This window comes from Crocuta crocuta, unplaced genomic scaffold, assembly GCF_008692635.1.
Source record: "Crocuta crocuta isolate KB4526 unplaced genomic scaffold, BGI_CrCroc_1.0 scaffold92, whole genome shotgun sequence".
Taxonomy (NCBI): Eukaryota; Metazoa; Chordata; class Mammalia; order Carnivora; family Hyaenidae; genus Crocuta; species Crocuta crocuta.
In genome coordinates this window covers 5498768-5514370 of record NW_027528804.1, presented here as the reverse complement: position 1 = coordinate 5514370, position 15603 = coordinate 5498768, and the positions used below count along the sequence as shown (strand labels likewise).

The window sequence follows — 15603 nt, the reverse complement described above, 5'->3', positions numbered from 1 at the left end:
TCTCTCTTCCACTTATCTAAACCCTACTGATTTAACTCAAGTTCTACTTACTCCACATATATTATGCTAACTACTCCTGCCCATATTGTGTTTCTTCCTTTCCCTGAATTCTCATACTATGTACCTGTGATTTCATACATGGAATCTTATAAGAGACATAATGTAATAATGTGTTTAAGAGCTCAAAGTCCAGAGCCAGGCTGATCCAATTCGAATCCTGACTCTGTTATTTACTGATTAAATTATTTAACCTCTCTGTGCCCCAATTTTCTCAGATATAAAATGATCAAATAATAAAACCTATCTCATAGGATTGTTGCAAGACTTAAATGAGTTCATGTTCACTGGTGTTTATCACAGTGACTAGCACATAGTAAGCACTCTATAAATGTTGCTGACATTGTATAGTTTTGCTGCTTCATTTATGTGAATCTTGCCTTTCCAGCCAAATTGTGAGCTCTTTGAGATGGAAATGACATTTTATCTCTCTCAGGATGGCCAGAACAGGCTAGTTAAATATTTGTTAATTGATGATTTATTCAAAATTAGACAATAACAAGACTACTTTACCGTGAAATTTAAACTGCTTCATTTGGGATCCAATTTTTAATAACAACAACTTATTTTATATAAAGATCTACAGTCCACCAAACATTTCTATATCTTTTATACCAATTGATTCTTACAATATATCTGTGAAGTAAACAAGGCAAGTGTCATTATTCTCCCTATACAGCTTGAGAACTTAAGGTCTGGAAAGATGTCTACCACTCTTTCTCTCAGCACTGCCATGTCTCCCTACTTCTTGCCTGCTCAGTGAGGCCAGATTAATAAGTCTTCTGTGTAAGCAGACCTTCTATAAAACAGAACGTCAGCCACCCCTTCCTGCAGGTCTGCCCAAATCTCCACAAATGATTGTCATCAGCACTCACCCTCATTTGCTTTGTGAGGGGGTGGATTGGAGTGTCCAGAAACACCGACTCCTGTACCCTGGGTGTTGGGAAGGGAAGTGCATCTGATCTTGAACACTGTGCTCTCCACAAAGTTGAGCCCTCCCCAAACTATATCTCCTTATATAGGCTGAAAGGAAAGGGGTTGCAGAGATGATAGTTTGAAATAGTAAAGTCACTTCTGTTCCTTTTCCATTAGCCCTAGAGATGGTGGTGACTTTTGTTGAATACTTCTGTTACTTGATAGCATTTTAGAGCCTCTTTGTTTCAACATAGGGACAACACCACTCCACATCCTGTATATATTCATGCAATTATATCTTAGCACCTTTGCTGGCCAGGACCCTATTACACTTGCTATGGGATATGAAAAAGAAATATAAGAAATTTAAGCTATTGAAGTACTTGACTCTCTGTTGTAATCAGCATGTTTATATCGACCCAGCCTCTCTCCTAGAAACATTATATGTCACTTGAAAAAAAAAAAAAACCTTTGAGTAGACTTCTGCTTTTACAAGTTGTCCTCAAGAAAAAGCTTATTTATATTGTGTTGAAATATGCATTATTAAATACATGGTTAGCCTGTGATGTTCCTTGCCTCCTACGTATGCTTACTTTTTCTCTTCCTACTTTTTTTTTTTTAATGTTTTTTATTTATTTCTAGGAGAGAGAGAGAGAGACAGCGTGAGCAGGGGAGGGTCAGAGAGAGAGGGAGTCACAGACTCTGAAGCAGGCTCCAGGCTCTGAGCTGGCAGTCAGCACAGAGCCCGACGCGGGGCTCGAACCCACGAACCGCGAGATCATGACTTAAGCGAAAGTCGGACGCTTAACCGACTAAGCCACCCAGGCGCCCCTGCTCTTCCTACTTTGATTCATATTTCCACCTTTCTTTTAGAAGATTATTTTAGTGTCCAAGTTACTGTTCTAATTCCAATTATTCAGATTTAATAGTCTTTTCAAAAAAATATTTTGCTTAACATTCAGATTGATCTCTATAGGAAATGTATACAATGTATGTCACTTTCTATGCTATCTTATTTTAAGTTCTTAAATTATAAAGTAGACATTTAATAACTGATACTTTGCTTTCAAAGTGAAGAGACTTCAGATTCACTCAAAGAACTGGTACCATAGCCAGTCTAAGGTCATCCTGTCCCTGAGAAAAATCTTTAAAAGCTTCAGGAAACTGGGGCGCCTGGGTGGCTTACTCGGTTAAGCGTCCGACTTTCGCTTAGGTCATGATCTCGCGATTCATGGGTTCGGGCCCCGCGTTGGGCTCTGTGCTGACTGCCAGCTCAGAGCCTGGAGCCTGTTTCAGTCTGTGACTCCCTCTCTCTCTGACCCTCCCCTGCTCACGCTGTCTCTCTCTCTCTCCTAGAAATAAAAAAAAAAAACAAAAAAAAACAAAAAAACATTAAAAGCTTCAGGAAACTATCAACTCTATCACATATCTCCTGACAACAGCGCTACTGGCCTCATTTGTTACCCAGGAACTATATATAAGTAGCTTTTGGAATACTTACTTTCCAAAAGGCCTTAGAGAAGCTAATTTTTTTAATGTTTATTTTTAAGAGAGAGAGAGTGTGAGTGGGGTAGAGACAGAATGAAGGGGAGACAGAGGATCTGAACTGGGCTCCATGCTGATAGCAGAGAGCCTGATGCGGGGCTTGAACTCAAGAACCCCGAGATCATGACCTGAGCTGAAATTGGATGCTTAACTGACTAAGCCACTAAGGCGACCTGAGAGACTAATTTTTCATATTATGATTTTGTCTTTCTCTCACCTTCCCCCTAAGTGCGCGCGCGCGCGCGCACACACACACACACACACACACACACACACACAGCATTATAAATGAAAACTGCTTTCTTCTCTAAGTGTTGTTATTATTAATCTTCTTATACATTATAACTATGATCATATATGGACTTGTTTCTGAATTTAGAATTAAAATATATTCTGAAAGGAAATAAAATTGTTACTGGCAAAAATATCAGCCTTTTAGGCAGCAGTCTATTAAAGAATTTGCACTATCTTATGTTAAACTAGGAAATATATTGTAATTATTTAGTGATAATGTAATTTACATTTATGTTGGTACATGTTTGGAAAAGTATATATTCTTCCCTGCGGCCAACAGGCCCTTTTCTCAAAATTCTTCATACATTTGATGAAGAATTAGGTAAACATTAGTTTATTCAAATATCTCATTATACAAAAGCCAGAGTAGTCCTTACCAATGAAACATTCTGCTGAAACACATTTTTTATCTAATTGTCTATATTAAGTTTTGCATGTCTCCTTTCCAAATAAAGCCTGTTCTACTTGCTTATCTCTTTTTATCATGTTTAAATTTTATCAGAATTTAAGAATAAAGTGACTTTATTGTTTTTCTTTAACATCTCTACATGTTCTCCAGTGCCAGATCTGACTACCTATAATGATGAATATAGCCATAAGTGCTAATTTATAAAGCCTTTTTACATTGATATAAACATTTGATAAGAATTGTCTTCAGACAGATTATATTCATAGTTATAAAGAATTTAAGCTATACAATAATGCTGAATGAACACAAATCTATTTTTATAAATGTAAAATTTTAAAGTATCTCATACTTATTAAAAATCACAGAAGAACATTAAGAGGAAAAAAAGTAAAATGAGTTTAAGTAACTCACAGATAACCACTTTTACAGTTTCTGCCAAACTGGTGTCATAATGAATTTATACTTTTTAAGGCCTTTTCCCCCTGATATTCTATCCTGAAAATTTCCTCTATGAACAAATATTAAAACATGATTTTAATGGATGAATAGTATTTTTTAATTTTTTTAATGTTTATTTATTTTAGAGAGAGAGAGACAGCACATGAGTGGGGGAGGGCCAGAGAGAAGGAGACATAAAATCTGAAGCAGGCTCCAGGCTCTGAGCTGTCAGCATAGAGCCTGATGCGAGGCTCAAACTCACGAACAGTGAGATCTTGACCTTAGCCAAAATTGGATACTTAATGAACTGAGCCACCTAGGCTCCCCATGATAAATGATATTTCTTTACATGAATTTTCTACCATGTATCTATTCTATCTCCTTTTATCATGTGATTACATTATTGCCAGTTTTTCATAATTTAAGCAAAGCACCTTATTTGATAAATATTTTTTCCATGCAACTTTGTATAGTCTGTAATTACGTCCATGGAACAGATTTTTTTTAAAAAATTTCTATATTAGAAAGTATGCATATTTGAAAAATTTTAATATATGTATTACCAAAATTTTCTCCAGAAAGTTTATGTTGATTTAATCATATAATACATGTGTATTTTAGCTTTCTTATACCCACTGTCACAACTGAACCAACAGCAAAAGATGGTACACTCAAATTTGGATAATTCAAGAATACTCTCTTTACAAAGATGATGGTGGAATGCTGGTAAAAATACAAAAGATAATGCAGTAAATTATGAATACTAGCTCTCGTCCTGTTGCCATCCAAAGGCCAAAAGAGATGAGGGAGGAATAAGTTACCAGAACATGGAAAAAGAGAAGCAGGTAGAGAAGGCCATCTTGAGAGGAACAGTGACCTTTGGTCAACATACATAGCCAGGCCAAGGTGACTTCTCAGGTAGAGAATCAGGGGAATAAATTTGCTGACCTCACTCTCCTGTAGTCTTTACTCACTTAAAAACTGGAGGAGCTGGGTCTGGCTTGATGGAGTCCAGATGGGTTACCTACCAGAGCAGAGAGCAAAGTAGAAACCAGTGGATAGTGAATCTGGAGAGGCAAACAGAAGATATTGAGAACACTTACCTCCTTTTTGCACTTCTGATTGTGAATACATTTTTATATTTCTGAAATTAGTGAGGTAAACTTTTTTTGTTACTACCTATTTGTATTTCTTTTGTCTATATATGTATCTATCTCTGCTCATTTTTTTAAAAAGCAGATTTTTGTTCTTATTGATTTATTGACTAAAATAGCTCTTAATATATTAAGGGCATATTAATTTTCTATTTTTTACATATATCATTCATCTTTAAGAACTCAACCTTTGATATATACTTATAACTATTTCTCATCATCAGTACTTTTCTCATCCTATTGTGATTTCACCTTATACATAATTATTTGTTCTACCTATTAATCATTTTGCTATATAGTGTAAGATAGAAACATAGCTTTATTTCCATCCAGTTACTAAGCTATGCTGACGCTGTGTCCTAAATAATACATCCTTGCCCAGTGATTGACATGGCATCCTATTCTTTTAGCAAATACTTACGTGTATTTGAGCCTCTTTCTGTTATCCTATTATGTCCTACTAATCTTTTTGTCTATTCTGGTGCAGTACCATACTGTTAATTTTGTACAATTTTAATATATAACAATATATTTTATTATTTTTAAATATTTTCTTGAAATTCTCACCTACTTGGTCTGTCAAATGAATTTTAGAATTTACATTCCAAAATTGAAAAAAAAAAAGATCCTTTTTAGGAGTACGATAAAATTGTCATATATTAATACATGCTCTGAACAAAAATAAAGGTCTTATAATATTGACTGTTTCCAGATAACATCTTATATCTGTCCATTTTTTCAAAAAAAATTTTAATGTTTTATTTACTTCTGAGAGAGAGAGACAGCGTGAGCAGGGGAGGGTCAGAAAGGGAGGAATACACAGAATCTGAAGCAGGCTCCAGGCTCTGAGCTAGCTGTCAGCACAGAGCCCTACGCGGGCCTTGAACCCATGAACTGTGAGATCATGACCTGAGCCGAAGGCGGACGCTCAGCTGACTGACCCACCCAGGCGCCCCCATTTTTTCAAATGCCCACCATGAAACTTTCATTTTCTTTAAATGTGACCTACTTATTTCTAAATGTTTAATTTTGGAGAAATATTTTGATATTGTGAATGAAAACTTTTGCTCGTTGTGTTTTCTGACTCACTTCTGCTGCCATATAATGATTTTGTGATGTGTATGTTGTAACTAAAATCTTACCAAACTCTTACCAGTTTTACTGGAGTTTCCTTTAATTATTCCAGTTTCTAAGAAGACTATTACATCATCTAAAAATAAAAATAATTTATTTCTTCTTTTCCAGTATTCAAACCCCTTATTTATTTTTCTTAGTGTCTCAATAGCAACTTGCATAAAAAAAAATAATAAGGCTGATAGCTATATTTTAATAAGTCTGCCTCTGTGGTTCCTCATTAAATAGAATGTCAAATATTTGAAATAAAGAACATCTTTCATCACCTAATTAACATTCTTTCTGATACATATTTACCATGAGTTTCTCTTTTCCTAAAATTGAGAACAAACGCTGTGTTTTATCACATATAGCTTTATGTCAATTATAGTGATGTTATGTACTTGGTGTCCTTTGGCTAATTGAAGGTGATGGATTATTTAAAAATTTTTTGTAACATTGAGCCATCCTTACTAGAATATGCTCCTACTTGGTTATAGTATGTCATTCTTTCAAGTTGGTGCTGCATTCAGCTTTATAGTTTTGAGATTAAAAAGTAAATATTCATAAGAAGTAGTGTGTGTGTGTGCGTGTGTGTGTGTGTGTACACTTAGTGCCATCTTTGTCAGATTTAAGTATTAGTTTAAGGTAGCTTCATAAAATGCCCTGGGGCACTTCAATGTTTCTTTGCCTTGGAACAGTTATTATATGGATTCCCTTTGAGAATGAGACAGAATTCTTTGAGAGAAAAATGTGTTTGGCACCTTTTACTCCCTCTTTATAGATGAACAAATTGGCAGAGAGATTATATATCACACCCAAATTCATACACTGATAAATAAAATGGCTAAGATTTGAATACAGATATTCTGTTGCCAAAGTCTGTGGTCTCCTCCCTGTAGACAGATTAATTCATAAAGGGCTTTCAATGCTGTACTAAGGAATGTTGACTTCAATCTATCAGTGTCTAGAAGCCACTGAGGTGTTTTAATTATAAAAGTTATATTATCATATTTTTATTTTTAACTCAGATCATATTTGGAAGATGGATTAGAAGGAATGACTTTAGGTGAACAGGGAAGCAGAGAAAAAGGGAGAGAGAGAGAGAGAAAGAAAGAAGCAAACAACTTCCATAGTCCATGTAAGAGATAGTGATGCCTTGAGATAGAGCAGTGAATCAGGGAACATACTTAAGAGTATTTTTGGTGGCACCTGGGGATATGTTAGATGGAAATGAGGAATAAGGAAGAACAAAGTGTCTATGATTATTTCCAGATTTCTGTCTTGATAACTAGGTTAAAGTTAGTGCCAGGATCCATCACAGGAAATATGGAAAGAGTGTTCTAGATACCAGCCCTGTATTCTCAGAATTAAAATCCCTTCATAGTTACTTAAGAGCCCTTACGTATAAAACATGAGTGTATACTGTATGGTTGCTGGTTACTTACTCAATGTGAAGATACATGGACATATTCTCATTAAAAGTCTACTATTTCATACTCTCAGGTATCATCACAGAGTCATTTGCCCAGTAGTTTAATGCACACAGCAAACCTTGTTACCAGGCTTGGGTTTTTCCTTGCTTGGTTAGGATTATCACTAATATGTCCAGTTTGCCATTTCAGAGAGCCCACTCTACTAAAAGGTGAATTTTTTTTTCAGTAACACTGCTAAATAAATGGAATCCACCTGCATTCAAAAGTGATCTTGGTTTGTCTGTCCTGCCCATTGGTAATTCAGGGAGAGCAGTTGCTGAAAGCACTTCCCCATGTTTGGACGGTCCGCTCCTGTCCCTTCCAAACTCTGGAGCTTTCCTACATTTCTCCCCACTACCTTTTAGGTGCTTCTGGCACCTGTTGTGTTACCACATGCTCTCTGTGCCTGGCTCAATGTGGTTTCTGTGCAGCTTTAAAAAGGGAGAACGAGGGTGGGTCCTGCCTCGGTGCATGACTGAGTTGGTTGTGGAGCCACAGCTGTGGTCTTCTGACACTGGTCTCTAATTTCAGCAGCCCTGTGTCCTGTTCTGCCCCTGCATTTGAGGTGATTACAGGCTGCTTATGGCCTGGTCATTGGTAATGCATGCGAAGGAAAAGTTGCAAAAGTTGCAGAAGTTCAGAGGTTCTAAAACAGGACAGCCGTGGGTGAGCAAGCATGAGGTAGATGGAGGGAGGCAGGCTTTCCGTGCATTCAGCTCCTAAGACCCAGATTTTTCCAGGGCTTTCCTGTCAATGAACATAGTGGTTTCTTGGACATGTAAGCAGTGCCAAGTGCTTCTTGTCCCCTGTAGGAGAGGTGTGAGAGGTGTCCTCAGGGAGAATCTGAATCAGGAGGTCTCAGGTGGGTCTTCATGAACTGAGGTTCCATAAGAGGTGTCATCTTTTTTTTTTTAATGTTTTTATTTCTGAGAGACAGAGAGACAGTCAGCAGGGGAGGGTCAGAGAGAGAAGGAGACACAGAATCTGAAACAGCCTCCAGGCTCTGAGCTAGCTGTCAGCACAGAGCCTGACGCGGGGCTCAAACCCACAAACTGTAAGACTATGACCTGAGCTGAAGTTGGACGCTCAACTGATGAGCCACCTAGGCGCCCCAAGAGGTGTCATCTTAACAGGCAGGCACTAGGCCGTGGGGCCCCAAGGTCAGCCTTAGATCCTCCATGGCCCTTGGGCTTCCTGATACTTCTCCCCAAGATTCTTTTGGTATTGTTTGTGGACACCAGAGGGGCAGAGAGTGGAGAAGGAGTCCGCACATGTAGCATCCCCAGAGTGCCTCTTGCTCTCCACTCGGAGCATCATGGATCAACTCTTCACAGAGGAGATCAGAGGGAAAGCACTGGTCCACTTCAGCTGGCTCTGAGTCTTGACAACGGTAACTGGAGAGTCCCTAGACGGGGACGGCTTGTTCTGTGTCCCTCTGCTATACCTGGAATGTCTTCAAAGACCAAGAATTTTTCTCTTGAATTGAAGCTACTCTTCACATTTTCTCTCTACCTAAATATTCAAAAAACTATACAGTCTTGAAAAAAAAATTCTGACCCTAGGCTGACTATAAAATATTAATTTTTTTAAAGAAGTAGTTCTCAAGATGAATTGGCTTATGATATTTGGACATCTAAGCTTAATATACATTGTGTGTGTGTGTGTATAAAATTATTTGGCAGAAATAATAAACTAATATTTCCAGAGTTGTTCTACAGTAATCTTAAATTCTTATTCAGTATCCATAAACAAAGTGCCATGAATTTGAAACCCAATCACACAGGAAAATGCCAAGCTCAATGACACTAAATGAGAAAAATTGTACAAAGAAGTTTTATTTTTATACCTATAAATGGAAATTGTACAGTGAATAGTAAAATGCGTGTAAATTATCTTAATAAAAGAAAAAACTAGATTCTATATTTATAATATTATAAGTGTTCTCTTTTTAAAGCAAAGTAATATGATTTGTCCTAATTTCCTAATCTCCTAATATTCATTTGCAGAGAAAGTTGCATGAGTCACATTAAAGTTCTTCACTGATTGACGCTCACATAAGTTATGAATTTGTCAGTGATTCCTGTCTCCTTCTGCTTTAACCATTTCATGTAGCAATTGTTCTTTGAGACACTCCTTATATATGATACATTTGATTGGGACCAATGCCAAAGTCAAATCTTTCTTACATCAGTTCTTTGTGGAGAATACATTGGTCAAATTCTCTGTCAAATTCTCTTCTTCATCAGCCAGGGCACATCTTTTATTCAGACAGACCGTCATTTTGAAATGCTGCATTCATCACTAAATGACTAAAAGCAGAGAACTAGGGTAATCAAAAGTTTTTTATCTCCATACATGTACAACTTCATGTGAAGGCTGGGAAGAATACCTATTGAGATTGCACTCTTAACAAAAAAGGAGATGGAAGCATTGATTGTATGGCTTGCTGATTTTAAAGCTCTTTTATCTTTCTGAAAGACTTTTAATTTCAGAATGTTTAAGTAGATTTAATTCAAAATATTAAAAAATTAAAATGTCTGGTGTCTTATTTTTTATTAAGAGATATAAACCCACAAAGCTTGGCAATTTCCATTTCTATTTCAAAGCTAATGGGAGAAAAATGTACTTTAGAATTCACGAATTCACAGCATAGTAAGGGAAACCCAAGGTATGAGAGCTAACATTGAAATTATAACTGAAAATAAGCCTCTCTTATTTTCTGATGGTCACCAGAGGGGAGGTAGGTGGGAGGGATGGGTGAAATAGGTGGTGGGCATTAAGGAGGGCACTTGTGATGAGCACTGGGTAATGTATGGAAGAGTTGAATTACTGTATTGTACACCTGAAACTAACTTTAAACTGTATGTTAATTAACTGGAATTTAAATAAAAACTTAAAAAAAGATTTTTTAAGAAGTTTATCTGGTAAGTGATCCATCCATATGCTCTATTCTCTCCTGCCTAGAAATTCTAAATTGGAAGTTCTAAATGTGGGAGACCACAATAGAATTGCAAGAAGAGAGAAAATGAGTAAATAATAGACTCAGCTTTGAAAACTTATTAAGCATATAAATAATTTTTTTTCTTTTCAATCCCTACGTTTCAATCAAGTGAATTTTGAAGGTTCTTAAATTCTTAAGTTATGTTAAATAAGTTTTCTAGAGTGACTACTAGTGCTCCTAATTTTTGTTGAATTGAGTCAAGTTGAATTACATCGCCTTTCATGGGGGAAAATCCCTCTCCCTACAAAATAACCTGGAAAACAATTGTAAATAGCTTAGAGTCTGAATCAGTCTTACACCATATAATAGTCACATAGGCCAAAAAACTAGTTTGATTTCTGGACTCTGATTTTACCTCCTTCACAATTAAGATGCATTGTCAATTTTGTTTACTATCTAAGAAAGCATTATGTTGCTCTGCATTCCTCTCTGAGAATCTAATTTTACTCTACTATCCATAGGCAACATAAATTATGTTATAAAAGTCCAATATGTATATTAGAACCAGGTTCTTTAATTAGTATCTCTACTGAGTTACAATGCAATTTCTTATATTCCAAGAGTTTTAATTAATGTGATTCACAACTTGAAAAAAGTGAAAAAAGTGCTTACAGGAGCTGACTTCAAAGATACACAGTGCCCTCATAAGGAAAAATCTGCCTCACCTCTTTCTATCACATTTAAGCCAGGAGCTTGTAGTGAAGCAAAAGAATAATGCTTTTCTCTATGTGTGAGTAAGTAAACCTCAATAGTAAGAAATACAGTTACACAGTAGATCACTAATATGAGATACAGTTTCTTATACTATATGCTATAGTGATTGATATCAAGAGCCTAAAGATATTCTGTATTGGCTATAGTTTGTCTCTCTATAAAACTCTCAGTATTTGTATTATTTGTATATTTTTTTTTAGTCAAGAGAATCCATCCCATTAAATGACCTGAAGTCAGAAGTATCACCCCGGATTTCAGCAGAGGACCTGATTGACTTGTGTGAACTCACAGTGACAGGCCATTTCAAAACACCCACCAAGAAGACAAAGTCCAGTAAACCAAAGCTCCTGGTAGTTGACATCCGGAATAGTGAAGAGTATCCTTTACACTTGTGGTTTTAAAGGGTGGTACTGCCTTATTCATAATGTTTTCTTTCCATTTAAAAGAGTGTTTGGCAAAAACAATGAACATATTTGTGATTCCTCTGAACTGAAATAGCTAAGCAATTCTCAAACTAGGTGCCAGAATAGATGTGCATAATACTTTATAACATTGCATGACCTTAAAACAGTGTCCAAACAACACCAGAGTATTGGGATTTTTTTTTTCCTGGTTTTCGTTTCTCTAGTGTATATTGCTGTTCTTGGAGGCATTTGAATCCTTCTTGCTATAGATACAATTTTGGCAAAGGTGAAGAGTATTTAACTAGCATATTCATAGCCTAGAAAGAGAGATTGCCAGATCTCAACACTGAACTTATATTTATTATAATTTTAAAAATATTTTCTTAGAGAACATATTATTTTTTTACTGACATTTTGCTATTAAATGTACCATAACTTCTCCAGATTTTGCTTGGCATTAAAGTATGAACAGTTACAAAATAGTAACAGTTTAATCTTTCTCCTTATGTCTTCATCTGTCAGATTCTCGAAGCATGCCTTGATTCTCTGTACTAGAGAATCTAGGTAAATGGTTTTCAGACTTCTTTTTTAACAGGGTAACTCCCTTTNTCTCTCTCTCTCTCTCTCTCCCTCTCTCTCTCTCAAAATAAATAAACATTTAAAAAATTTTTAAATAAATTCTTTCTTAGAAATTATATATATAAAATGAAAAAACTTTAAGTGATTTTTTCATGCATTAATATTTATACCATTTACTAAGTATAAATGAGAGTTATATGAAAATGAGGGTTAACAGATTGGTGGTTTCTCATATGCTAAAATTGGCATATATGTTTTCATGTGCACATTTTTCAATCACAATTTTTGAAATGAAATTTTAAAATTAAATTTAAACTGTTCATTTACAGAACTCTTGAAGCAATCCATAGAACCTTAGATTACTAAGAATACAGTTTCAGAGCCTGCTATTTCAAGTGATACAGCCCCATCTTTTTGTGAAAAATTAACAACTTTTTATTTTCTTTAAATTGTGAAAGACCACTAAGTTTGGAGAGAATATAAGTGCTTATGTCCCTGGTTGTTAGGTCTTCAGGGACCCTGGAAGTTCCTTCACAGAGTAGGTGAGTGGATTCCCAGAAGAAGCATTAAATTCCAGTTGACTGGCCAAGGATTCCTACCCTAAAAGCTCTTATGCGTTATATCAAGGATTTAAAATACATTCAATTTTTTAACTTTTTAGTTTGTTTCTTTTGGTTGAGCCTTTAGTCATAGTCTCTCATAAAACCATCAAATAGCATAGCATTAGGGGCACCTGGATGGCTCAGTCAGTTAAGGGTCCAACTTTGGCTCAGGCATGATCTCACAGTTTGTGGGTTCGAGCCCTGCATTGAACTCTGTGCAGAGCATGCTTCAGATTCTGTGTCTCCCTCTCTCTCTGCCCCTCCCCTGCTTGTTCATTCTCTGTCTCTCTCCCTCTCTCTCAAAAGTAAGTAAACATTAAAAATTTTTTAAAGCATAGCATTATCAAGCCCTATTTTAAGGACAACTTCTAAAATAATTAAAATATCTTATATTTAAAACTATTAAGATTACTCTTCTGATATTTCCTTTCAAATAATTTCAGTAACTATTTAAAATTTTAAAGTACACACAATATGAAAGTGACATTCAAACCCAAGGTTTTTCAAACCTCATAATCTGCTCTCCTTTATTTTTTCATGATAAATATAAATAGAAAGAGCAGCAGAAGGCAGAGCGGCTCGCCTGATCATTGTTCTCTGATGAGTGTGGATAAATTGCCTAATGTAGGAATGCCTTTATGTCATCCCACAGAACGTGGCTCAAAGAAGTTGCAACTAGACTGACCTGAGTTGGTTGTTTTAGTCTTTACAATTGCAGGCTGAACAAAGAGAATGCTTTGTGCCATTTTGTGGGGGTGTTTTCCCAGGGGAATGAAGAAAGAAAAATAAAGTCACCCATCTTTTATGACCCTCCCAAAGGACCCAACTTGTGAAATTTTCTAAATCCCCTTTTGAAAGCCTGCTTTAAAACCAATGTATTCTCAAAGCTGGGTTATTTATCCTCACAGCATTTTTAAGTTGATTTTTTAATTTTGGTATTCTCTTATTTTATCACATATCTACTTTGTCTCACCTCTAAATACCAATTTTTGACACCTTTGTATCAATCATATTACTTTTAGAGGCACCACAAGCTAAACTCTTTCAAGAGTCATTGGGTGTCACTGGGTCTCTTCCAAGTATCAAGAACATAGTGAAGAATGAAGAGCTGGGGTTTCTAGGAACCCTTTCCAGTGAAATATCTAAACTTCCTACCTATGGCTTTCCAGGACTTAAAAACTGAGACCTTTTATATTCTCTAATGATGCACACCATTTGACTACATTTTTGAGGAAATAAATTTAAAAAAAAATTGTGTTAATCTTAACTTCTGTCCTCAAGGAATTAAAGGCAAGGGAAAAGTGTGTTTCATAGTAATGAAAAGATTCATAAATTTAGTACTTCAAATTAATATATCAGAATGTGTTTTTATTTTTTCAGATGTCATCATTAATAGCAACCAATAAATATTACTCTACTGCGCTGCAGATAATTTTTTAAGAAGATGGCATAAAATATACTTCTTATTCACTAGATTGCTTTTAATATGCAAAAATATAAAACATGAAAATATTTTATGTGGAAAATAAATGAACAGTGCTTAATGAGTAGTACAAACAAAAAATGTATCAGCAAAAAAGTAATCTCTGGATAACAGAAGCACAGTAGGGATAGGGCTCACATCTTTGTAATCTTGGTAGCCCCAGCACCAGATTTGGCACCTAGAAAGTACTCAGAAACTACTTTTATAACGAAAACAGCAGGGTGGAAGACACAGTGCCCCAAATCTCCTAACATAACTCTTCAAAGTTATAACATTAAGAAACAGTTGGCTATATGTAAACCTTTTTACATTCTGTAAGTGATCCAGTGACTTTCTACCTGTAAACTCAGAAGCAAGACCGTACTTACAAGAAGTCAGTAGAATCAGAATTTTGAGCTAGAAGCATTCATCTAATCTAACATTCGTTCATTCAACAAATATTTACTGGGTGTCTTGGTATAAGCTAGTCAGTAGTTAGTGTACTAGAGTTTGAGGATTTGTTGGTGAACAAAATGAGAAGTTTCTTGCTCTCATGGAAACTGCACTTTAATTGAAAAGATAGATAAATGTATCTATCATATGATCTTAAACAGTAGTAAATGCTATATGTAAAAATAAAGCAGAGAAAAAGAGAATGATAGAGTTTTATAAGTACTCATGGAAAACCTCTCATAAAAGATATTTCAGCAGGGCTAAATGAGGTAAAGGGGAGGAACATTCTAGGCAGAAGGAAGAACAGGGGCATTGACCCTGGTGTATGAATATGCTTGGCCATTTTGCACCAGCAACAACACCAGCAATGTAAGAGATTAAGTCAGAGGAAATAAAATCACTGAAAACAAGAGAAAGTATAGGATGATCAGAAATCTCTGCAGTGTGGTTTTAGAGTTAGTAACATGCCCTCAATTCCTTAGATACCTGTAACTAACTTCTGAAACTCTACAATCTACAATAATATACAGCTATAATTAACCTCTCCCAGTGTGCCAACCATGATCCTAGCCTTATGATGTAGATTCTGCTAATATCTCTCTTTTATTGATGAAGAAACTGAGGCTTTAAAGGGCTAAGCAACTTGCCCAAGGCCATCTAACTGGCAGTTGGTAGAGCTAAACTTCATGCTCCTAAGCATTATGCTCCTAAATTTTATGCAAGTGACTATTTGGTCTCTGCATAGGGCTGTTAAGCATAAACAAGACTGAGACAAATGAGTGAATATAAATTAATGATTGAATGAGACATGTGTTGATTCTAAACTATACACCTTCAGATCCTACAAAAACTAAGCTGTTACTTTCAATGCCTTATATGGGGGCGGGGGTGCCCTAATCCCTAATAAACAAATCTGTCAGTACTTGTCTTTGTATAGACACTGACACAGATTCGAGGAAAACTGAACTTTTTCTGGGGGGCGGGGGGG

General features: G+C 35.9%; 1 protein-coding gene and 1 non-coding gene across 4 annotated transcripts in view; both read left to right on the top strand.

Moving 5' to 3' along the window:
- The window catches only part of TBCK (TBC1 domain containing kinase), a 190010-nt gene that overhangs the window by 138739 nt on the left and 35668 nt on the right, over window positions 1-15603 (top strand). For all 3 annotated transcript variants that reach the window (XM_077755783.1, XM_077755782.1, XM_077755784.1), the window contains one exon: window positions 11316-11491. In XM_077755783.1, coding sequence (XP_077611909.1) covers window positions 11316-11491 — 176 coding nt within the window. The remainder of the gene's footprint in view (window positions 1-11315; window positions 11492-15603) is intronic.
- Window positions 7613-7744, top strand: LOC144224685 (small nucleolar RNA SNORA71). Its single transcript, XR_013333111.1, has one exon. It is a non-coding gene; the product is annotated as a small nucleolar RNA SNORA71 (small nucleolar RNA).